The following is a 24,336-nucleotide window of genomic DNA, read 5'->3' on the forward strand; positions in this document are numbered from 1 at the left end:
AAAATCAAATTTTTTCTATTGTATGACCATATAATCTTGTAGTTGACATCCGGCTCTATGTGCAGGCAAAATTTCGCGACGATCAAGCAATCAGCGGCCGAGATCTGAAGGGGGGTCAAATTGACCCCCCCCCCCCCCACCCCAGTAAAGACTTGGTCTCAAATAGCCCAGTTAGAATAGGATTAATGCACCTGATTTCTAATTCATATGTTTACTGTGCGAAATGGGAAAAATTTATCAATGAATAAATGAATGTCAAGTGAAACATTTTATTATCATACGTCCAACCACTTAATTTCATGTTGACAAAACAATGGTTTCCTTAGGAGAGTTTAGTGAGAAATTTACTGTATATGCTGTTATTTTCGTGTACAGATACTTTCACAAATGAGGAGGCCACGGACATTTTTGCGAGATGTTGTTTTTGCTAATTGACACGGATGCTTCTATAAGCGCACCACTACCTTAGCATAAGGTGACATTTTCGCATGTTGTTGAATTTGCAGTCCAACTGTGATTCGCGAAATTCGCGAAAATTAAACCCTCGCAAAAATAACATCTTATACAGTAAACATTTATGGAATGGCAGTTGGTGATACAACATGCTTTCAACAGAAACTATTCCCAGCAGGGTGATTCAGTTGTTGCCCCAAATTACTGTTTACATCAACTCCATCCATTGTCCCTTAAGAGGTGAAGAATTACTTCCTTGATTTTCGGCACCTTGTCAAAAGACATGTCTTTGAATAGTACAGCACGTCAATTGATGTTCATGCAGTTTCCTCTCTGGTGGCATAGAGAAAAGCATTCTCAAAGCATTGCTCATGTTTCCGGTCTGAAGTGACTGCAAAATCCACAAAAGTTTGAGGAAAGTTTTTGTCGCAGCCCATGTGGGGAAGGGGGTCTAGTTGCCCCCCTAGCTCCCGGCCTTGGGTAGTCGATACACCCCCGTCGAGTAGAGGAGCTGCTGCTCCCTGACCTTGGTCTCCAAGAAGTGCCGGAGCTCCCCCTCAGTGAACTCGGAGGCGGAGGGGCCCTGCATGGCAAACATCTTCAGCATGGAATGGATGCGTTCCAAAGGGAGGCTCTCCAGGTTGGTCAGCATGCCCACAATGTACGACCAGTACATCTGTATTGGGGAAAAGAAAAATAAGGGGTAAAGGTTTACTTTACTCTCTTAAGTCTTACGATCGCAGTATCTACAAGTACTTGAGAACAAAAATCAAGGTTGGTAAGGCCTTCTACACTGTTTCACATCCAAGTCACGATTGCATTCACAATGGCCTCAATCTAATGTTGAGAGAGGGTTGGTAGGCCCTGATGTATATTGCTTCCTTAATTAACTCCCCTTTCAGAGTATCGAGGTTTCCAGTCTAGAACCTCCACCTTCTCCAGGTCCACGTGATGGACTGGCGATTCGATGTGGATGTGCAATGTTACACAAAATATCATCATGTATGGTTGAAATTCTTTTCATTTCTTATGTTAATTGATATTCAATTATTACGGATGATATACCATATTAACATATCTTGTTTTAGTTTTGTTTCAATCAGATCTATTCTTCATAGTTACTGTTACTTTCTACCATCCCAGTGGACCCCAGAACCTGTCACAACCTTACAAGTTTTAAGAGCATTGACAAGACATTCTAAATTGTGTTGTATGTGAGTCAAGTTTTATCTCAATTTTGGCGAACTTGGACCTTGATCTTTGACCAGGCATTTAAGGCAATTAATTGTTGATTCATTTATATCCTTCCTAATGCGAGCTAGCATTACCAACGGATGTTTCTATATGTAATAACAGTTCAAGAATGGCATTTGTAGCAAAGTTAAAGTGACCTTACACTTTTAACTCTGACCTATCACAGGGCTGTACACTAACCCATTTTTTTCTACTGGTCCGACCTGTCTGTTAGACCAGTAGGTACCCATTTTTCCCCCCATTTTTGAATGGTCTTTTCCTGAAAAAGTTACTGGTACGACAGTGATTATTTTTACTGGTCAGGGACCGTCGGACCAGTGCCAGTGTGCAGCGTTGCCTATCACAACTACCAAGTTCATGGCAGTAACTTTCTACAAGTATTCATTTCTACCCTTTCCATCAGCTTACATCATGACCCGGCATTCCAAGCTGAAGCAATGACTACAAATGGCAATTGTGGGCAAAGTTCAGTGCTCTTTACTTTGACCTTTGACCTTTGTCAACTATCATTTCACTGAAATAATTGTCTACTCATTCCTACCCCTCCTACCAAATTACATCACTGACAGACATTCCTAGCTGAAGACAGCGCTCTGGAAAAATGATATTAAGTTCAGTGAACTTTGACCTCTGATTTTGAAGGATTTTGCCCCAAATCTAATTACTATAGCTACACCGCACATAGCCGTGCCTCGGCCAGCCAGCTAACAAGGAAATCCATGGAGCAGTTTATTTTTCTTTCTGTGACAATGAGATACATGTGGCACAGGCAGACAGACGCAGATACAGTCAGACCTATCTATAGTGACCACCTGCTGTATGCGACCACTTAACACAATCCCCCCCCCCCCCCCCCCCCCCAAGTGAAAAGCCATGTTAACGACCCAGTTTACAGCAGCCACTTTTTTCATCTTCCTCGCTTGGATGCTATAGACATATTTGACTGTAGTAGACAGGTATCAGTACTGGCCCGGGGAAATTATACCCTCCAGGGCCCAATTTTCCTTTCTTTTCTTTTTCTTTTAAAACAACATGGTGAAGGGAAGTAATCTTTGTTCAGCAGAAGGAAAACTGATCAACTATAAGCAGCTAAAGGGGGAGAAGGAAGTAACATGCTTCTGAAATCAAACAAACATTACGTGTGTGTGGCACGTACCGGTAATCAAACTCAGCTGGTGGAGAGAAAGAAATGGAGAGGTAATCGACAAAATTGCTGAACAAACACGCAATCACCATACAATTGTTTGGCGTGCGCAAGCATTCGTGCTGTTTGTGCTTGTTTAGTTTTGTATTCTTTTCTTTTTTGTGAAGGCAGATGCTTGTGAAATGTACCCTCCCCTCATGGGATAACAATGTGAACGCCTGGCCTTGTCAGTCAGCTGTTCCATTGGTCCAGGTGCAGGAGCCAAAGAAGTATAGAACATAGACCAGAAGTCATAAAATAATTGCTTAGTATCCAATTACTTCATTTGTCATTGAGGCACATGGCAGAGATAACACACTACTTCATACACTGTATACCGCTGTGTTTGGACCATGGCAGACCAGATGGAAATTGGGATCTTGTGTGTGTGTCAATGCGAAATAAGTTTAAAAGGAATGTGTCCTACAATATGTTTCTAACATTCTCTCTCTTGCAAATTTAAGTCATAAATCAGGTCAAAATGAAGGACATACATTGAGGAATCATGCACTAGTGAAGCACGGCAATGACAGAGGTTCACTCAATATCTGATAGTAAATAAACCCCGATCCCCTAAATCTACGAAAGAATTTCAAAATATGTCTTTTTAGGCAAAGTTGAACAATGTAACTTATATACTAGGAAAGGTAAGTAACTATGTAATTGTATGCATGCTACTGTTCATTTTTGGAGCACATCTTTTAATTATCCTACTAAGCCAATATTACCCTAGAAAGTGTTTTATACATTAATCTATTTGTGAATGGGCCGACTTAAAAATTAAGGTACTCTGACTTTTTCCCCTCAATTTTTTTTTCCAATTATGATAATGCCCACATCTGTAAGTCCAAAGTGACACTTGTGTCTGATTATGATGTGTGCAATTGTGGACGTGTCTTATTTTGTTTCATAGAGGGAAGTTGCACTGAACAGAATTGACAATCTCGGGACAATAGGCAAAGAGGAAGGTAGGTACAACGTAAAAATCGATCTGGGCATGTGGAAAGCCCAATATTTCTCCATCCTCTTGATTTTCAAGTTCATTCTTAGTTGAAATGGTGTTCATGTATGTTTAGGTCTAACCCATGCTTTGTTCCAGTGTACACAGTACAGTGGCTGCTACAACTGTAGCGTCCCTGTCTTCAATAATCACAACAGCCCATGAATCAGGATGGAGCAACACGCGTGCGGTGGTTTAACTCTCCGTCCTGTATGTCCTACCCTCCCTGAATCGAAAGCTCCCAATTGCCTGAAGGAAACATGTATCCCTGTGAAGGAAGTATTCTTTTTTTTCTCAACTCACCTGTAAGTTCTCCTCCTTCTGATCTTTGGCGGACGCCGTTGCCGTCTCTGCCTCCTCGTCGCTGTCAATCATCACCATCTCCTGGAGGTGGGCGGAGCCCTGCTGCTTCTCCTCCACGAGGACGAAGGTATCGTGGGACTCCTCCCGCAGCAGCCCCTGGCTCTGCCAGTAGGCGATCTTGCGGCGAACAGCGCCCCCAGGCACCTGCATCTTTTCGCTCAGCTCCTGGATGGTCCATTTTTCTGGGGGGGGGGGGGGGGGGAATGGAAAGGGAATGATGATAGGGAGGGGCATCAAAGTGAACATGGAATGAATATTCAATACTTCAAGCTTCATGGATGAACATGACTGTAGCAGATGAGTCAATATTTGTGTATTCTATTGTCTGTAAACTATGTGTAAATTACTTCACTGCGCTAAAAAAAAAACATCGTCCTAGTACATGGTATCATTTGTCATTTTTTTGCATGAAAATATTCTCTCATAGGGTAAATACAAACAAAATGTTCCGCTCATGGGCGAACATACAAAATGTTCTGGTTGTGGGAAAAATAAAAAAATGTTCCATTCTGGTGAGATCATGTTTGTAACTGGTATTTGGCTGACAGATTTCAGATTGGGAAACATTCATTGATAGTTAAATGATCTATAAAAAAAAATAAGAAAAGGTTTCTGCTACCTTTGTCCTGAAAATGCATAAGGATAGTCGCCTGTATTGGTGAGACGGTCAGTGAGAGTGTTCGGTCCCTCAGCTCAATGTCCAGGCTGACCTGTCCCAGATTCGTCTTCCAGTTCAACGTCCTCATGCCTTTAAGAACCTACACAAAATTGGAGCAAAGGAAAAGGAAACATTCATAGAGTATGAAAGCGATCCACATACACTCCTTACATATCCTGCATCACATAATTAATCCTCACAATAACCAACATTTTCCTATTCTTTTTCATACAGATTGTTCTTTCCATCTTTCTGTTCACACAATGAGTCTTATCATTTCAACTTCAATATTAAAAGTCAGGTTTATACACCCCATACACCGCATAGCTGGGGGGGGGGGGGGGGGCCTGTGTAGTATTTCATGGAATGAGCCTTCACTTTTATGAGAGGTTATACTGAATGGCATATCTCTATCTGTCTCCTTGCTCGCAACTGAAGACAGCAGCGAGTTTCGAGTTGATTTTGAAGCTGTCCCCAAAACATTGTGAGACTCCAAGGTTTTACCCACCTCGTATGACTTGGTGTACAGTTCCATGCACGTCTTTATTTCTTCCGGCACTTCCAGTTTCTCCTCCTTCAGATTTGGCCAGAACTGAGCTGAGAGGATCATGCAGTTGAAGTCCATCTGTATTGGGGGGAAGGGGGGGGGGGGGAGGAATGAACAGAACAAATCCAGAAAAAGAATGTAGTTGTGACCTCTGATCATCTACTTGAAAAGAGGTCCTAGAACAATATATAGATCAGGGGACCGTTTCATAAAACTGGTCATCAGTGACAAGTTGTCATAGATGTGACAAGCTACTGAAATCCTTGCATCCGACTGGCTGAGATCAAATTTGTCATAGAAATGTGGCAGTTGTCGCTGATGACAAGTTTTACGAAACGGGCCCCAGCTCAAAATGTAAACACTGTTGCGGTACTCATTCGTCAGTGATTAGTTATTACAAATTACCATCGTTAGAACAGCAATCATAACATAGTATTTTGTTTGTACAGTGAAAGATGTCTTCACAGGCTCATTTGAAGGGGAGGGTACGGGCAACCAATTTTGGCATGACAAAATGAAGTAGGGATTTTTCTTATGTATGTGCATATGTCTTAAATCAATTTGCATTTTTGCGTAATCACTTGCATTTGAAACTGAGCTGCACAACTGTGGCATAAGTGTTGTATTACTCTTTTATGGTATTATTTATATCAAAAATTAATTTTCACTACAATGAACAATGTAAACTGTGTCACAGCTCCTTTTGAAAATGGTGTTCCAACTGAATGGGCTTTTAAACCGTGGAAAAATAAACGACGGACAGACTGACTGAATGACTGACTGACTCAATGAATGAATGAATGTAAAAATGAATGTATGAATGCACGAATGATCAGACAATGAGGCCTCCATTTGGAAAGGGGTTGACCGTAGTCTTGATCTATCAGTGGCAATGGCCTTATACAGCTTTCCTCACTTGCTATTTTTAAATACCAGTGGAAAAAACACTTCAGGTATACCCATGCCAAAAGAGACTTCAAATGTAGATGAAAACATTACGAATGTTCAAATGTTACATACAAGTATATACAGCTATGCAAGATGTAGTAAAAAAAAAAATGATATTCAGAGAGCAAGTAATGCTTTTTTGTTTTCCCTGGAACTGCAGGTAGAAATCAGGGTGTTCCTATATACACATAAGTGCGTCTTACACATAAAATGTGGTTATCTAACTGTATTTGCTACATCATTATTACTCCATTATATTCAGACCATTGAAAGCATCTAAATATTTGAAGCACACAGTGCTCTGTGAACCTCTTCTTGTTCAGTAATAACAGAGGAAATCCCAGCACCAGTTTCAGACACACCTCATCCCCACGGTCTGGGTTCAGCTCCACATTCTCCTTGTCCTGCTCGGCACTGTCTGCACCGTCGGGGAAATCCCCTTCCTTCGTTCCTCCATCCTGCTCCTTCCGCTTCTCCTCCTCCTTCTCCTCTGCGCTCCTCTTCTTCTCCTTCTCGTTCAGGACATGGGCGTTGCAGCGGCGCGAGTCCGCCACGTCCTTCAGCATCACCTGAACGAGACGTGGCAAAATTTGATTTGGTCTTTATGACTCCCTCGCTCTCCCTTAGCTCGTTCTGCAATGTGTCATTGTAACACAGCGGCACAACGGTCTATGAGCATTTTTTTTATAGCATGTCACATCAACATGCTAAAATTTCTGTGTGACATTCCAGTAAACGCATAATTTTGCAATATAACAATATTACATCCTGTGCTTAAATATGATGACGCGCTGACAAGAAGAAACAGAGAAATGGAGTATAATATGTCTGCAGGTTAACTGAAACTCTGAAAACTCGGACTGGCTCAAGTTTATCGTTGCATTACAACTCATCATCGCAGTCAAATATTAAGAAATAAGGTTGAGATATATTAAAAGCACAAAAAAAAACCTGGGATGAGCACTAGTAAAACCTAGGATGTCCAGATTTTTCAATGGGCCTCTTAACCCAGACCACAAGATCCTGCAATTCACACAATTTGCAATTCCCATTATATCAACATTTTTTTCCCATGCAACTCAGGTTCAACACTTGAAGTTGCAGACTGCTTGGGAGAGGCAAATAAAGGCTGCAAATATCAGAGAGGGAACACACATTGTTATATATCTCATTAAAGTATCAATCATGGCTGAAAAATTAATTTGTTTCAGGGGTAATGACAACTTGCCCATTGCTTGCAGGATGAATAAGCACATGTTTTCACACACATATATATCTATTTGGAATAACAAGGTGAAACTATTGTGTATGGCCATATTTACACCTAATTTTTTTTTCTTCCATTCAGCATGCTACAGAAGGCAAAATCCTCTTGTGCAACACACTTGCCACCTCTGAAAACTCAAATGTACCACATATAAATTAATTAAAGTGGGAGGAAGAATAGTTACCATTTCAATCAATACGCTCCATCAATAACTACTAAATAGAATTCAATGTACCATGCACCGAATTATGTATGCTGCTCATCAATTCCACATTCTTGATTGGGTTACATGTGCTCAATCACAAGGTTACCAAAAATTAAGGCAGTAAACCTTAGCCTGTGTCCATGAATGCAAAACACATTACTCTCCACACGTCCACGCCAAAAATCTATGGGATCACAAGATCTTCTTCCTCCCTTCACTTACCTCGCATTGGTGCAGCTGCGATTCACCGAACCGCAGCTTGAGGAGTTCCAGGTTGCGTAGCTCCCTCGCTGTGTCGTAGCTGAAGGAGGAGAGGATGCGGTCGGCCAGGAGACTGCGATACTCGTTGACAAAGAGCTCGCGGCTGCCGTAAATGTTGACCAGCGTGCTGATGATGTCCGACGTCCTTCGGCTCTTGGAAGTCTGGCCTGCATGTGAAAGGATGCAGAAAAATGTCAACATTTACTATCATCCGCGCTAGCTAACTTATCTTCCTTTCCCTTATTCATTCCATTACAACTATTACTTCATTTTCTCTTTCTTTTTTCTCCTACATGGACACAATTGTGCAGCAACGATGTACCACCCCTCAACTTTTTCCTTCAATAAATTCTCTTCACTTAACACATCAAAAGAGAAGTCATAAATTGACCCCATTATGACACCACATAAGTACATCAAACATATTCATAATATCACTGTAAAATTCATTCTTGCACAATTTTACTCATGGGAACACTGTAACTCATTACTCAACAGCATTATACCAAAAACAATTTATGTGACATTCATTTTAAGATTATGAAGCACTATGACCTAATCACCTGTTGTCGGAAATTTTTGAAGTAATTGACAAATCTTCACCCGAAATGCAGAGGAACGCTCATTCTTATCATAGTCACATTAAACACACAATACTGGGCTCAGCACAATACTGGGCTCAGCACAATCAAATATAACTCGCCCTCCCTTTCTCTCTACAGTCTTCATACTGCATATGCCTCGGCAATGATCAAAGTGTGACCCCATACATCCAAATGTGTGGACCTACTGTGGCGAATTGCAGTACAGGATTAAAAAACTGCATTTTTTTCACTGTGCCATTTACACACACAGCCTCAGGCAAATTATCACAAGAGCTTAAAAAACAAAAAACAAAGACATGCATTGCAAGGCAACTTACATTAATTCACAGTTTCTACATCGTGTTGCAAATATCGACTTTCATAAACTGTTTATTTCATGAGTGTGCGAACAAGCCTACTGTGGGAAGCTACTCACTGGGGTCTGCATCAATGGGGTCAGGTTGCCAGTCGAAGGCGTTCCCTTCCTCCCCCTCGGGTGTGGTGCTGTCCTCCTGGACAGGCTGAGCCTTAACCAGCTCGTCCGCCAGCTCGTTGGAACTGTCGTCCGTTAGACTGGACACAATGCACCTCACTGTGTCCTCTCTTGTCCTGTCGGCAAGAAATCACTCCGTACTATAATCAATCTGATTATTTTCTTTCTCTTGAATCACAAAGATGTACAAACTGCATCATGAGATTATTCTGCATGTAGTCCCTCTTAAACACATCTGTGTGAGCCTTTTAAAGTTCTTTCGTTGTTGTTGTTGTTTGAGTATTTTAGTGGAATTGTATATCATCATGAGCTTTTAGGGTGAAAAGCATATGATGTATTCATGAGACTTTGTTACAAAAAATACTCCCAAAAAAAAAAAAAAAAATTCATTACATGATAGCAACTAATCTGGTCTGTTTGAACCAAACGTTAATGCACACACTGCAAAAGAAGTGATTGCAAGACAAATGAAGCACTAAAATGATGGCAATATCATTACAATTGACAAAAATTCCATATGCACAGACACTTCAGAAAAAAAAAATTCTTCCTGCACCAACAAAGAAAAACAGATTAGAATTTGTAGGAATATCAAAAAAAGAAAGCAATACTACCTCACCTTTCAATTGGATGCTGAAACATACATTGTATGTTGTTCAAAAAAAAAACCCCAGCATTATTTCTAATGAAGGCAGCTGACAGAAGAGAGAAGAGAAAATCATAACATAATACCCACAGACCTGAGGTATTTGCGTATTGGTTCACACACCAACTCCAAGACGATTCCCGACGGATCCAGCACCCGCAGCGCTCGTATGGATGAGATGTACTGCGTCAGTATATCAGTCGTGTTCACACCTGCAGACATGACATGCATAACACTCTTTCGTGAACACTTTAATCAACACCTGTTACACTGGTCAGATAAAATCTTTACTCATATCAGTATTAGATTGCAAGCAGAACCCAAAAAGGCATACTGTGCCATACAGAACAGGAAAGTAATCTCAAGAGCCTAAGCTTTTCTTCACTTCAAAAAGCAAGGGCATAAAATTTGATGACATACATGCATGACATTTTACCGATAGTCTGCATTAAATATTTCCAGATAAACTTGGTGCAAGAGGTAGAGCATTAATTAGCAGAAGGGAGATGTTGGGCCGCATAACAAAATTGTGGTACCTCTTCATAGCTGTTCCATGACATTTGCTTCTGCAACAATTGCTCCCATGAAATATCTGCAAGCTGAGCCAAACATAAAGTCTACCCACAAACATAACGCTAACCCTAAAGCTAATTCTTGCGGCAATCTGAACCTATTACCCTATCACATTCCTAACCCTAAATCCTTGGAGAACACATGACCTGAGCATTTGTCGCAGGAACAAATATCATGTCACTGCAGCATCCTTTCCTTCAAGAAATTTAGATCCAGGTCGATGAATTTAAAATGCTGCTTCAGGCAGCGATTCTACAAAGGTCATGTTAAGGACAGAAAGAAAAGTGTGTGATGTCAAGCTAAGGGTTACCACCACGTAGTTTCATTTATAAAATGTAACATCAAGAGGCTATGATAGATCCTCTGCCCTAGGAGTGACGTTAATATTACCTGGATGCAGCAGTCTGTTCTCAAAGGCACCACGCAGTGACTGGACAAGCTTGGCTCGAAGGTCTGTCTTCTCAAGACAGCTCTTGAGATCATTCAGAGCACTCATAGACTCGGGGAATTCCACAATGATGTTGAATAGCTCCTGCAGATTTGGGTGTGTTTGTGTGTTTGTTTGTTTGTTTGTTTTTTGGGGGGAAGGGGGAGGGGAGATAATGGAAAATAACAGCAACAAAGAATGAGTCAAATGTACCAGAGAATCAATGGCAGTATTTCAATTGTGTGCATGTGAGTTGCTGTTGTTGTTGTTTTTAACATGGCATACACCCAAACTTTGTGGTCATAAGATTTTTACAATACTACATGACAACACAATAACAGCCACCCCCTTTCTCCACCTCTACAAGTGTATGTGTCAATGCTACATTAAGAATCAAACAAGTATCCAGGAAAGGATTAGCCATGATTATTCACTCTTTCTTTCAAAGTGCAGTTCCAATATTGAAGTATGCACACTTTCATTGATGCCCCTTCATTCAGAGCATGAATGAACAATGTAAAATATTTGGTATTTACACCTAAATTTAGCATGAAAAAGAATAATTGGCTGACACCAAATGGTACTAGACTGGGCTGGACTGGATGGACTGGGTCAAATATCATACTGCCGTCCTACCTGTATACGTAATTCTGCTAGAGTTTGATACAGGTAATACTGGAGTCTCTCTTTCCACTGATTCAGAGATTGGGACAGGACAGGACTTTGAGGGCGCTCTGCATTCTTTCCGAAGAAAACAAGGTGTAGCCACCCCATCACCTTCTTGTCAAGCCACTGGAAGGAAAGGGACAAACAAAAAATAAATAGACAAACAAAACAAACAAATTTTAGTTATCAACACTAGCACAACAACACTAGTATCAGCCCTATATGGGCAAAGGGCTGGTCGGGTAGCAATTTAAAGGACAAGTTCACCTTCATAGACATGTGGGTTGAGTGAATGCAGCAATATTAGTAGAACACATCAATGAGAGTTTGAGGAAAATCGGACAATCTGTTCAAAAGTTATGAATTTTTGAAGTTTCTGCTCAGTCACGGCTGGATGAGAAGACTACTATAGCTTGTGATGTCATATGAGTACAACTATATAAAGAAAGTATAAAGAAAATTCAAGATATTCTCACTTTTCTCACATAACAAAAGAACACACGACTTCTCTCTTTCAGAAGTCAGGGGGAATAATATTACCCCTAATATAAGTCAGTAACAAGTCGAAGAAATGTGCACTTTATTCAAAAAGTCAAGTTTTGTGAAATTCTCTTTTTATTTTCCTTATATCGTTGTACGCATGTGACATCATACACTGTAGTAGTCTTCTCCTCCAGCAGTGATTGCACAGATATTTTAAAAATTCATAACTTTTGAACGGATTGTCGGATTTTCCCCAAACTTTCACTGATGTGCTCTACTAATAATGTTGCCTTCACTCAATCCACATGTATATGAAGGTGAACTTGTCCTTTAAGTGACTAGATTTAGCTTCACCAAGTGAATTTGTTGAACATCAATCAAAAGGAAATATTTGATGTGCTTAATTGATTTTAAAAGCATTTATCTCTCGGTGTAAGCATTTGCCACAGCACTCAGAATTTGCATGGATATTGAAAGTTTAGTTTACCATTGTCAGATGCTGTTTGACATTAGGTGTCATACTCACTCATTGTTGATGGCATTTGGGAAACCACGGAAAGGAGGTATATGTCCTTTTCACTGATGAAACAGCAGTAAAAAGGTGTCTCTATGTTCCATTTTCCATAATAACACGACAGATTGATCAAATTATAATTGCAGTACCTTTTCAAGGGGTGCGCTGAAGGAGGTCTCAAACTCCCCGGCACACAGTTGGTCGACGTGGTGCTTGATCTTCTGATGGATGATGGATGTCACTGCCTCTCCACACACTCTCTCCAGGAGACCGAGAGAATACCTGCCGAGATAGAGGAAATTCAGTGACATTGATGATTCACCTCATACATTTATTCTTACAAGATTCTGAAAGCTTTCTGTGTACAGCATGTGTTCTACTTAAATAAACTTATGAACAACTGTTCCATCAGAAATTGGCCAAGGTTGTTATATATTATATTTGAGGAAGAAATTACCCACTTGATCATGCAGATTTGCATGATCTAAAATCATGATCAGTCTAGATCATGCAGATTTGCATTATGCCAGTAGGATAAAGGATCAAAGAATAACATCAAACAGTCTTGCTCTGCATTGCAAAATTTGTTGAATAGCTTGATTAAAAAATGACGAAGATCATAAGACTCTCACGCATGACATTATCGAGTGGGGTGAGAAGTTGTTTTTTAAGTAAGAAATATATCTACAAAACAGAAAGTAATTTGATGAATACTATTTATCCATCAAGCTGTCTTCTGTCAAATTTTGGCAGTAATGCTTTGTTGCATATCTTCTTTTTTTCTTCTCCTTTTAGTTTTTAAACTCGTACACTAGGTTTATCAGTCCTTCGGACAGGACATCTTTTCCACACTTGAAACAAAGCTGAAGCTTGCACTACATATTGATATTCAATCAATGTTTATCATGGTAACCCTGCCATGGACTTACAGCTGAGAGTTAATTTGATGGAATGCTGCTAGAGTTTCTACGTGCGATGTGTCTTCATCCTTCGCTTTCTGTTTCCCACTGTCTTCCGCCTCGTCATCATCATCCTTGTCAATGTCCGTGCTTTCATCAAGGTCCATCTCGTTGTCCTCATTTGGCCGTCCTTCTTCCTGTTGATCGTCGGTGAAAGCTTTGAAGACCTCGGAGTAGAACGTCTTCACGATGTCGAGGAAGCCTTTGGGCAGGCGGTAGAAGAGAATGGCCCTCACCGTCACATCCAGGCGCTCCTCAAGTGATCTGCCGGTGCATGGGAGCCGGTCGTTGAGCAGCCGGGCCGCGTTGGCGTACGGGATGACAGCCGAGTGCAGGATATGAACGGCCTGCGCGAGACACTTTCGGCAGACGGTCGTGCTCCGGCTGCTGTCCTGGTCCGCTGCCTGCAGGGCTGCCCAGAACCTCGGGGCTATCCCAGTCCGGAGATCCTGCTGAAAGCTCTCCATGAACCACTCTGTGACCAGCAGCTCCATTCCACGGCTGCACAGGAACTCCAGTGCTGAGTTAAGTGAAGGCTTTTCATTGTCATGACCATGCTGCTCTTCCTATAAAAGACATGACAGATCAAAAGCAATGTTTTGAGAAAAAAAAACAGAAGACTCTTTTAATACTACCAAGTATCTTTATATCAGGGATCCATTTTTTATGTAAGTAATGAGATATATCGGGCACATAGCATTCTCTATTTGTTTTATTCCAGATACATTGTACAGCAAAATATAATTTTGCCTTTACAAAACTCAATTACAATTCTGGGCAATTAAAAGTTTTGAAACTGAAAGAGTAAAGCTGCATTCACTAGCTCTCTCACATTTTGTAATAATCTACAATTGTAGATATGACCATAGAAAATCATTAATAGTCAGACTGTTCAAGTGAAATAGAGCACGAAGTTGTGCACTAGACACTCTACAGCTATAGCTCAGCCTCAGTCGGTAGAGCACCCAGATAGCATCCTTGCATCTGGAGGTCTCGCGCTCGAATTCCGATGGAATCTCAATTCCCATTTTCTTTGCTCAATTTTTCACCATTGAAAAAGAAATTTTAAAAAAAATCCCTTCCACTCATTCCACTGATGATTCCCACCCCCCCCCCCCCCCCTTGTTTTTTCACTAATTTTAGAATAGAATCTTGAGGTGAACTATTTACATATGTCTACTTTCTTTGAAATCACACGTTTCAAAGTTATTTGTTTAATAGTCTCTCTGCTCTGGAAACTACTGACAAAGACCATTGAAGAGGAAGATGTGATCATTATCAAGAAAACAAAACATTATTTTACACACTGACTCATCATTTGCAGAGAGTTAGCTTATTCAAATTTACGAGAGACACGAGCTGGAGGCCAACATTTCAATGCAGGCAGAATATTCAATTTAGTTGATATTTGTTCAAAAGGGCATCGCGGAGCCCGCGCGCGAGTACGTACGGGTTTGGCTCGCCTGCCTGTGCAACGTGAGCTGTGAGTGAGAGAACGCGCCTTGCCCTTCTTGGTGTAGACGGGTACGTTGGTGTCTAGAGCTGCGGAGCGGCCACGGGGTGCGCAGGGCAGGGCGACGACAGCAGGACACCGCACCGACTCTACCGGCGGCCTCCAGCTCTGTGCACCACCGTGTACGTATCTGTTGCACTATTTGCACAGAATCAACTTCACTTGTGGCAGAACTCTAACGCAATTTCTGATTCAGACAATTTACTTCTTACAAAGAATCGTGAATTTGATTTAAACATCAAGTGACAGGCATCAGGTTGTGGCATGTGGAAATGATAAAATTACCTTCACTTGGAAAGACGTGGTATTTGACAATCCCCGAACAACCAGTTCCCAGGCACTGTTGATCTCTGCACGTTCATCCATTTTGCATTTTGCGGGACTGAATGTCCAATTGCCAATTTGGCTTAAAGGACACGTCCATGTTTACAATTTTTACCGTTTTTTCAAATAAATTTTTATTAAATTTAAATTGATCAGTCTCAAATGTTATAAATACCATAAGTTTTTATTATCGAAATGAATGATTACTCCATTAATTTTTTTTTAATGATGCAGCTCTAGATTAGCAACATCTCAGCGTTTATTCAGGCAATATGGCACCGTCCATGGAAGAAGGGATTGAGAGTGTTACTCCTTACAATCTGCGTCCACTTGTTCTCCATGGATACATATTCCCATTTATTTTCGTTTACATTGCTTGGTTATATCTGCTAGTCATCGTCTATGGAGTCAGTGATTATCTAGAGGCAGGCTTGATCGTTCTAGCAGGCATCGGCTGTGTCCAGATTTTGGTCTGCTTGTTCTGCCATTGGTCAATACACGTGAGATGTTCACTCACGTGCAGAAAGGTAAGTGGACGTGGATCACAGTGGACCGACCGGACGGGTGGTCGGTGGTACCGGTGGTGGCGTTACTAACTTACGGTACAGTGTACAATGTACGTTGCGTTGGATGCCGGATGACGATGACCTTGATTGAGTCCTTGACGTGGCGACGGCCGCTTGTAAATGTAGACAAAGTAGAGGCGCTAGTGTACTTTCGCACCTGTTTGTCAAATGATCTCTGAACTGCACAAACTCACCCTTAGATAAAGTAAAATACTTGCATTGCATTGTTTGTAAGTTGCATCTGATATCAGCGATTATCCATCAGACTGGGTCTCCAAAGTCGAATTTCTCTAACTTATAGACTCTTCATTTAGTACTTTTAGTATTTACAAATGTCAGAAAATTGTAGGAAAATCTTGATGGCTTGTATTGCTACTCTGTACACTGGTACACAAGCGCGCACAGTACAAAAATTTACGTTCAGCGCATGCTTTAAGTTAAAGGGGCTGTACAGTACTGGTTGAGGTGGGGATTCATGGTTTATACATTCCTAAGTGAGATAATGAGAAACCTCTTATGAAATATGAAAGAGCATGTAATTTTAAGAAGGATTCAACGTTTATTTGATGAAAATTGGTTTTCAAATGGCGGAGATATCCCAAAAAGTGATAATAATAAAAGACTACATGCCCCAACTTTTAGGATCTCTTTGTTTCACCTTGTTTTTGGATATCTCGGCCACTTCAAAACCGATTTTCATCAAATAAACTTTTGATACCCCTTACAATTGCATGCTCTTTGACATCTCATAGAGTGGTTTGTGAATATCTCGCAAAATGTTAAAAGCTAAATCCTCACCTCGACCAGAACTGTACACACCCTTTAAGGGTCGATTATTTGGTCGGAATGTAGCGACACAGCGGCTTTTTCTATGGTGTCTTTGAACATTGTTCAAAAGCTAGAATTTTATTTTCTCTTTTCCTCAGCCAAGTCTTGCATTAGTGGTTGTAGCTTCAAGGCGGTTGAGCGCATGTGCAAGAATGTGCTGCGACTTTTGTCCTTCTCTTTCTTTTCTATCTTTTATTCTTCCATTTTAGGTAGAATCGATGCCCTTTCCTTCCTATCAATCATCTCTTCATAATCATAGTTTTCCTCTTGTCTAACTTTTTCAATTTCCTTTTTAACTGTACCTTCTGCCTAATTGTTCTTTGTTTCCTTCATGTTTTTTCCCCTCCAATTACAAGGGTTTTCCTTTCTATTCTCTCCAATATCTTTTTCTTATGTGTCGTTCTAATGAATCCTTTTTTTTTTTTTTTTGGTTCATTTCCTTTTCAACTTGTACAGTATAATTCTTTTTCTTTCCTTTTAAGTTTTAGTCATCTTTGCTTTCATCCATTTTTTATTCATCTCTCATTCTATTAATCTAGTGCTTTTCTGTTTTCAATCTATATTTTTCTCTTTTCGTTTCAAACATCCATCTCTCCTCTTATGCATCAAATAATCTTAAGTTAAAAGCACAGAGTCAGTCCTTGTTTTCTGTTGTCTTTTACCTGTTTGGCATTGCATTCATTGTGATGTCACAATCACTTTGCAGTCTATCAATCGTTTTCAGTTGTATCCATTCTTAATTATTATTTGTTGTTGATGTTGTTCAAAATATCATGTAATGTATTGTGTAATTGTTTTTAGTCACTGACTTTTTGTGACTCCTTTCCATGCTTTGTGCTGTGTCATTCATTGGCAGGAATCCAACCCATTTGATGCTGACTGGGTGAAGGTGGTCCCAACCGCAAACAATGGCTATCCCGAGCTGGTTCAGCTTCACACAGATCGGGTAAGGCAAATCACACAACTTAACCCGTTGAGGATGAATCCCGAGTATACTCAGCAGGTGTCTATGAAAAATGCGTGTTGTAGCAAAATCGGTCCGTCCTCAATGGGTTTGTAAGAGGTGATGCATTGTGACCATGAGGGCTGAAGTCTATGCAGTAGACTCTACTTACAATGTACATTTGAAGTAGAGTGTCGAGTATTAAATGCAATTGCAGGCCTCGAATTTCATCAAATTTGGGTCAAAGCCACTTTTTTTTTTTTTTTTGAGGTGACACGAATCCACTTAAAGGGGCACAAGTGAGTAACAAAATATTGTGGCCTTAAACTGTTTGATTTTAAAAGGGGCATTCTGGTCAGTGGGTGGGGCATGGCAGCAAATTGCTGATAGCTATTGGGTATTTTGAGCGCTGCAATTGATGTATATTACTGTATTTTGAATTAGACTTGCAGACAAGACAGGGTATCATTGCACAACAAGAAGTCACATACAACTTGCACAAGGGTAAAAAGGTTGGCTACAGTTGTTTCATTGAAAATCTTTGCTTTTAGACTCAATGTCATGGCACAAATGGTTATGGCACTAGCTAGGCAAGTCTGATGAGCCTATCGAGAGAAAAACCTACAGTACTTAACACTGTTTAAGAGGCAACTTTTTTTTTTTGTCCTCAGTTCTGATACGGTAATTCAAAGAGATTTAATCCATTTTGATCAAATGTTAAGGTATCAACAATCAGATTCAATATCTCTAATGCTTCATGCTTGTTACATCTACTGCACTTCCCCGCAAAACGCATCATTTGCACACCCAACTTGTACATGTACATGGTACCAGTATTCTAATGATGATGAGATGAAAACTTTTCCTTACAGTCAAAATCAGTGATGTTGAATACTGAATGTGTGATACATAAAAGTGGTGGCAGAAAGGAATACCTTCAAGAGTGTGTAATTGCCTGTTAGTTTGTTGTTGGTCTTTTTTTTTTTTTAGGAATTTGAAATACATAGAAGTTGTACATTTCAGGATTCATTGTGTACTCCCACATTATTTTCTTCCAACTTTACTCTTGTAATCTCCACACAGCACCCCGCCACAGGCAAGAGGGACCTGTGGTTCATGTTCCAGAAGACTAAGTATGTGTACGATGCCGAGGAGAAGAAGCGCTTCACAGCTCTGGAGTTTCCCATCGACCTCCCCTTCAAGATGTACCAGTCCTGGAAGGGTTATCAGGAGGACGCGGAGGTGGCCGCGGCCAAGAAGTCTTTTGGCGACAATCAGTGAGTTAAAAAGCAGCCAGCCAACTCAGGGCCGACTTACCTTACTTGCATGATAGCGTTAGTTAAACCAAGGGGAAAAACTTTTACATTAGCCAAACCCTTACCAGTATACATGTCTACCCTCTCAGTAGCACCACCCCAACTTGTCATTGCCATCATGTGGAAACAAATTGTCAGTGGTAGTTAAAAGTTTAAGGAAACGGTTCGAAATTGGCGATGGTCCGCTGGCCATTGGCCACCCGAAATCAGGTCGGACTAGCTAAAAATCATAAAATTCTGAAGTTCACTAGTCCGTCTGGCTAGCCAAAATATTGCTTCAGTGTCAAAATTGATTCTAAGTAGTCCACCTGGCTAGTTAAAAAAAAGTTAAGTGCGACCCCTGGCTAAACTTGAGAGTGTTTATTTATTTATTTTTTTCATTGTCATGCTTGGCTCTGTGTTATGAGTCAATAAAATTATTCGTGGGTTATGGTTGTTGTTGTTTTATTCTCTTATTGTAGCTGTTTAGTAATGCATTATACAATGGGCACGTCATCTAACCATGCAAAAACCAGCTGTCAAGCAACACATTTTACAAAGAATATGTGATATATCTGCTGTATATGAATATGCTGATAGATGGGTGAATGCATAGTTAAACTAGATTGGTAAAGATAGACAGGCAGATAATAGACATATGCAGCTGCAGGTAGAATATGTGAAGATAGATGGATGAGGATGATACAAAGCTGTCAAGCACCAGAACTTTGTTGATGATAACCAGCTTGCTAAATGTCAGCAATCAGTTTCAGGAAATCATCTATCACTCATTGATCATTTGATTATGTGACTTGGACAAATCTATGCTTATTTACTTGATTGCAGTTGTAAGCAAAGTACAAGTAGCAGCCAAGCTTTCTTTGGGCAAAATTTATTGTTTCTCCATGTTGAAACTGACGCCAATCAGTTTTTTAAAAAAGGAATCATGAACAGTTGCTCACCACTCACTGATCAATGTCTGCTTTACATTCATTGTTCTGCAATCCACAGGTTGACCATGGAGCCACCAGAGTTCAAAGAACTATTCAAGGAGAGAGCCACCGCCCCCTTCTTTGTGTTCCAGGTCTTCTGCGTGGCCCTGTGGTGTCTAGATGAGTACTGGTATTACAGGTATGTAGCAGAGTGATAGCTCATACAACTGGTAGTACCGTGTTGGTAACCAATTAACAATTACTCTCTGTATGTAAATTAAATTTATGGTTAAAGATTCTAATTCCGTACACGAATTTTGATTGCAAGTACAATTTCTGAGCGACATTTTTTTTTAAACCCTCTCAAACATTTATCATTCAGATATCCAATATCAGGAATAAAGGAAAAGGAAAGATATACAACATTTTTCACTTAAGTAGTGACTATCTACCCAAGATATGAAATTTGTGGTGCTGCAGTTTATGCCGGGTATTGATTGCCCACATAGTTCTTCTGAAGAATCTAGCTTTAGTTGGTCAAGTATAAGTCTGAGGGGGAAGAAACATGAAATAAAATGAAATGAAATGAATGAAAATTGGGTGAATACTGCTTAAATTCATCATTAAAAAGGAAACAGAAGGTACTGTTCACTTTTTGTTGTTCTAACTTTGTACTACAGTGTCTTTACGCTCTTCATGCTGGTCACGTTTGAGGCTACCTTGGTTCACCAGCAGCTGAGGAACTTGACTGAAATCAGGAAAATGGGCAACAAACCTTTCATGGTTCAGGTAAAGCAGTTTGCAGTGATATGTTTGGTCCAAAAATGTTCTTACTTTCCATTCCTTGGTCCAGGTTTCCAGCTGTCTTTTAATATGATATTATCATTGTATTGTTACATTTTTTGTGTTTGTGTATTTGTGTGTGTGTGGGATGGGGGCATATAAATGGTTTTGTTTGGATTTTTCAGTGTGATTCCAAACTACTGCTCTCTGATAAAAGAATTCAGTAATTATTACTCTGTCAGTGTTTTGCTATGTTATGCCAGATGTTTTACTGTCGTTTAGGCACTTCTGTAAGTGCAGGAAATGGTCCTATAGTTTCTAAAGTTGTCAATAATAACTCAAGTGTCTGAAAGAGACAATGTCAATCAGAAGGACTGCCTTTAAGTTTGATAGAAGATAGATTACAGTTAGACCATCTAACTTTATGTCTACCTCAAACAACGTGAAGACTTCCAGGCTTTGGAGCTCAATTACTTGTCTTGGCTGCTACGCAACAATAGCCTCAAATCCTTAACTCTTTATGTGCCACGTTCGCATGCCTGACTCAGTCAACGGTGTGCCAACTTCGCATATTCTGCTCAAATGCACAAATCCGCCCAAAACGATTGATAAATAGCCAAGTGCCGCAGTACAGTGAAAATGTTTCTCGCGATTCCATTCCTGCTACGTGTAGCTTGCATTTTATGTGGTGACTGACTGTCATGGGGTGTTCCTAATTGGAATTGCCAGTACATTTTAAGTTTCTGTCACTGTTTTGAGTGCAAAAGTCATGCCTCTTATATGATAATGTAGCTAATGGTTGTAAGACAGAAAAACAGTCGTAGATTTGTTGTACAATTTTCATCAGAGCAAAACTTGACATTTTCTCTACAACTTTGCTCATTACATTTCCAGGCAACAGAGATCTATTAAAGTTTCATAGATTTAAACAACATAACGTTTTTTTCAAGGCATGACTATGTTGGTATCTCAGAATAATGTGGCACACAGGGGGTTTACACCATGGCACATAAAGAGGATTCTTTCCATTCTCTTGGTGTAGGTCTTCCGAAACCGGAAGTGGCGCCCCATCCTCAGCAGCGAGCTTGTGCCCGGGGATATCTGCTCGATCACCCGTTCCCATAACGACAACCCCGTCCCCTGCGACATGCTGCTCCTGCGGGGACCGTGCATCGTGGACGAGTCAATGCTCACGGGAGAGTCGGTGCCTCAGATGAAAGTAAGAGCTTGTGGAAAAAATTCTTACTTTTTTGAAGCTGGGATTATTCAGCATCAGCTGTTCTCGTACAGTGATTTATTTCACAACTGGCAGTTAATTTCTTTGTCCTCCCTAACCCATCTCAGTGAAGTACAGTATATACCAAAAGAAACTTTGCGTTAATCAACATTAACGTTTCATTAACGCAAGCGGTTTCACCTGAATCGTTAGTAATGCAAAGTAACGATCGGGAAAATTAACGTTTGTAGTAACGATGAGTAACGATGAGTAACGATGAGTAACGATCCCTCACGCAAATTAACGATGTTTCGTTAAAATTAACGATAGGTAACGCAAGAACTCACACGAGATTTTGGTTTTGTAACGAGACCTGGTGAAAGGACGACGTAGCCCCTGCCGAGTGTAGCGATTTAGCGGAGTCTTTTCGTGAATCGAATCACGATTTCGCGAATGGTTTATTTGCGACCGGCGTCACCAAAAACGCACGCCGGGCCACCAAAAAAAGCCGGATGTTTGCCTTCAGTTTTGAAAATGAACAGCGGTAACTATCGGCTTCGTAAGCTCAGGCCTCGAATTAACCGACGGCCACCGACGGCCATGGCCGTCGATGCCCCTCTCGTTGGCCGCAATGCCTTTTGTTTTTTGATCAAAGTTACGGCCAAAAAAAAAAATGTGCCCTTTTTCTTGAGGCCGTGGTGCCCTTTTAGAATGAAAGTTATTATTCATGACGTATGATATGCCCTTTCTCAAAGTCTCTTTAATAAGCTTGAACAACTTTCCTGATCTCAAATATCATACCTTCAGTTCACTCGCGTCCCGATGTATCTGATTCAAACTCAAAGTATCTTTCCGAGATGTACGAGACGACGTGTACGTACATGTACATGTACGCCCGACCGGCTTTTACCGTCCCGACTGCCTCCGCAGCGCAGCGGCCGCGAGTACGAGTATGTACTAGCTAGGCAGCGCATATTCAGATAGAGTAGAGTGAACTCCAAGTTCACCAAGAAAAAAAGAAAAATCCCACGATGCCAAGGGGTGCCAGACTGGGGAATGGGGAGGGATGGAGAGAGAGAGAGAGAGAGACCAATCAACAGAAGAAACCGCGCGTACTGGCGCATTCTTGGAGGTCATGAACTGTCTGTCACAGACTAATCATAGCAATCTACACGCGCACGCAAATTCCTTTGCCTTGTGGTTTTGCCAGCCAGCTGTCGGAATGTGCTTTGAAGTTTCATGGCAGCCTGGCCTGGCTGGCCTGAAAGGGTGTCGAGTTTCAATCAATACCTACTGTTGTTTTATTCCTGTTTTAAAAAATGTTGTTTCACCTGATAGAAACGCGGAGATCGGGAATGTGTTACAGCTGTAGGGAAGAGGTTTTTGTTGTGTGTTGCACTTTGTGTGTGTGTGTGTGTGTGTGTGTGTGTTTGTTTTTCTCGGTTTGTTTTTCTTCTTTCTTTTTTCATAAACACCAAACATGCCCTTTCCAATGTGGCCTTGGTGCCCCTCTGACTGGCCTCTTGGAAAAAGTGCCCTTTTCTAAATGGCCTTGCCCCTCCAAAATCCTATTTCGAGGCCTGTAAAGCTGCTAGATTAAATGTCAGATGTTTGCTCTTAATTTTGGAAATGAATAACGGTAATATTCGACTCCGTATTATACAAAAATAAATGTCGGATGTTTGCTCATACTTTTGGAAATGAATAATGGTAAGATTCAGCTCCGTACGGTGCTGAAATTAATGTCAGATATTCGATTTTGCGTTCGGAAATGAATAGGGATAAAATACGGCTCCGGAAGATGCTGAAATAAATGTCGAATGTTTGCTTTGACGGTCGGATATAAATGATAATGAATTTCAACTCCGTATACGATGATAAAATAAATGCCGGAAGTTTACTTTTACGTTCGAAAGTAAATAATAATAATATTTAGCTCTGGAATATGCTAAAGTAAATGTCGAATTATCCCTTTGGCGTTCGGAAATGAATAACAATAATAATAAACTTCGTACAACGACGAGATAAATGTTGGATGTTTGCTTTTACTTTCGAAAGTGAATAGCAATAACATTCGGCTCCAGAAGATGCTGAAATAAATGTCAGATGATTGTTTTTACGTTCGGAAGTGAATAACAGTAATATTTTGCTCCATACGATGCTAAATAACTGTCGGATGTTTGCTTTTAAATTTCGAAATGAATAACAGTAACATTTAAATGCGTTTGATGGCGAAGTTAATGTTTGCTTTGACGTTGGGAAATGAATAACAATAGTATTCAACTCCGTCCGATGATAAATAAATGTCTGATGTTTACTTTTATGTTCGAAAGTAAATAGCAATAACAATCAGCTCCGGAAGATGCTAAAATAAATGTTGAATGTTTGCTTTGGCGTTCGGAAATGAATAACAATAGTATTCAGCTCAGTACGATGATGAAATAATTGCTGG

The 24,336-nt window shown here is 40.5% G+C and overlaps 2 protein-coding genes across 2 annotated transcripts in view; one reads left to right on the forward strand and one right to left on the reverse strand.

Annotated features, from left to right (window-relative positions):
• Positions 1 to 790: 790 nt before the first annotated feature.
• On the reverse strand, positions 791 to 15,363 carry LOC139744554 (anaphase-promoting complex subunit 2-like). The gene is made up of 14 exons (XM_071654991.1): positions 15,283 to 15,363; positions 14,935 to 15,135; positions 13,455 to 14,050; positions 12,675 to 12,807; positions 11,499 to 11,654; positions 10,826 to 10,967; positions 9,957 to 10,074; positions 9,160 to 9,332; positions 8,101 to 8,306; positions 6,769 to 6,975; positions 5,420 to 5,617; positions 4,873 to 5,011; positions 4,194 to 4,435; positions 791 to 1,129 (listed from the first exon to the last, which is right to left on the reverse strand). The coding sequence occupies exons 1-14, from the start codon at positions 15,361 to 15,363 to the stop codon at positions 917 to 919; spliced, it is 2,805 nt and encodes a 934-aa protein (XP_071511092.1). The 3' UTR covers positions 791 to 916.
• A 229-nt stretch (positions 15,364 to 15,592) lies between these two features.
• Positions 15,593 to 24,336, forward strand: part of LOC139744163 (endoplasmic reticulum transmembrane helix translocase-like) — a 35,560-nt gene continuing 26,816 nt past the window's right edge. Inside the window, exons 1-6 of the mRNA XM_071654619.1 lie at positions 15,593 to 15,848; positions 17,572 to 17,661; positions 18,742 to 18,935; positions 19,965 to 20,084; positions 20,566 to 20,674; positions 21,711 to 21,887. Of these exons, the coding sequence (XP_071510720.1) occupies positions 15,594 to 15,848; positions 17,572 to 17,661; positions 18,742 to 18,935; positions 19,965 to 20,084; positions 20,566 to 20,674; positions 21,711 to 21,887 (945 nt within the window). The 5' untranslated portion in view covers position 15,593. The remainder of the gene's footprint in view (positions 15,849 to 17,571; positions 17,662 to 18,741; positions 18,936 to 19,964; positions 20,085 to 20,565; positions 20,675 to 21,710; positions 21,888 to 24,336) is intronic.

Source organism: Diadema antillarum, unplaced genomic scaffold, assembly GCF_040938485.1.
Source record: "Diadema antillarum isolate AM-2024a unplaced genomic scaffold, OU_Dant_1.0 scf00000035, whole genome shotgun sequence".
Taxonomy (NCBI): domain Eukaryota; kingdom Metazoa; phylum Echinodermata; class Echinoidea; order Diadematoida; family Diadematidae; genus Diadema; species Diadema antillarum.

Bases quoted from the DNA above. Each gene is read 5' to 3' on its own strand.
- LOC139744554 (XM_071654991.1), bottom strand. From the start codon at position 15,363: ATGGATGAACGTGCAGAGATCAACAGTGCCTGGGAACTGGTTGTTCGG. The intron at 10,075-10,825 runs GTAATATTAACG...TCATGTCTGCAG, and splicing joins GAACAGACTGCTGCATCCAG to GTGTGAACACGACTGATATA. The intron at 1,130-4,193 runs GTGAGTTGAGAA...TCCCCAATACAG, and splicing joins AGAAGGAGGAGAACTTACAG to ATGTACTGGTCGTACATTGT.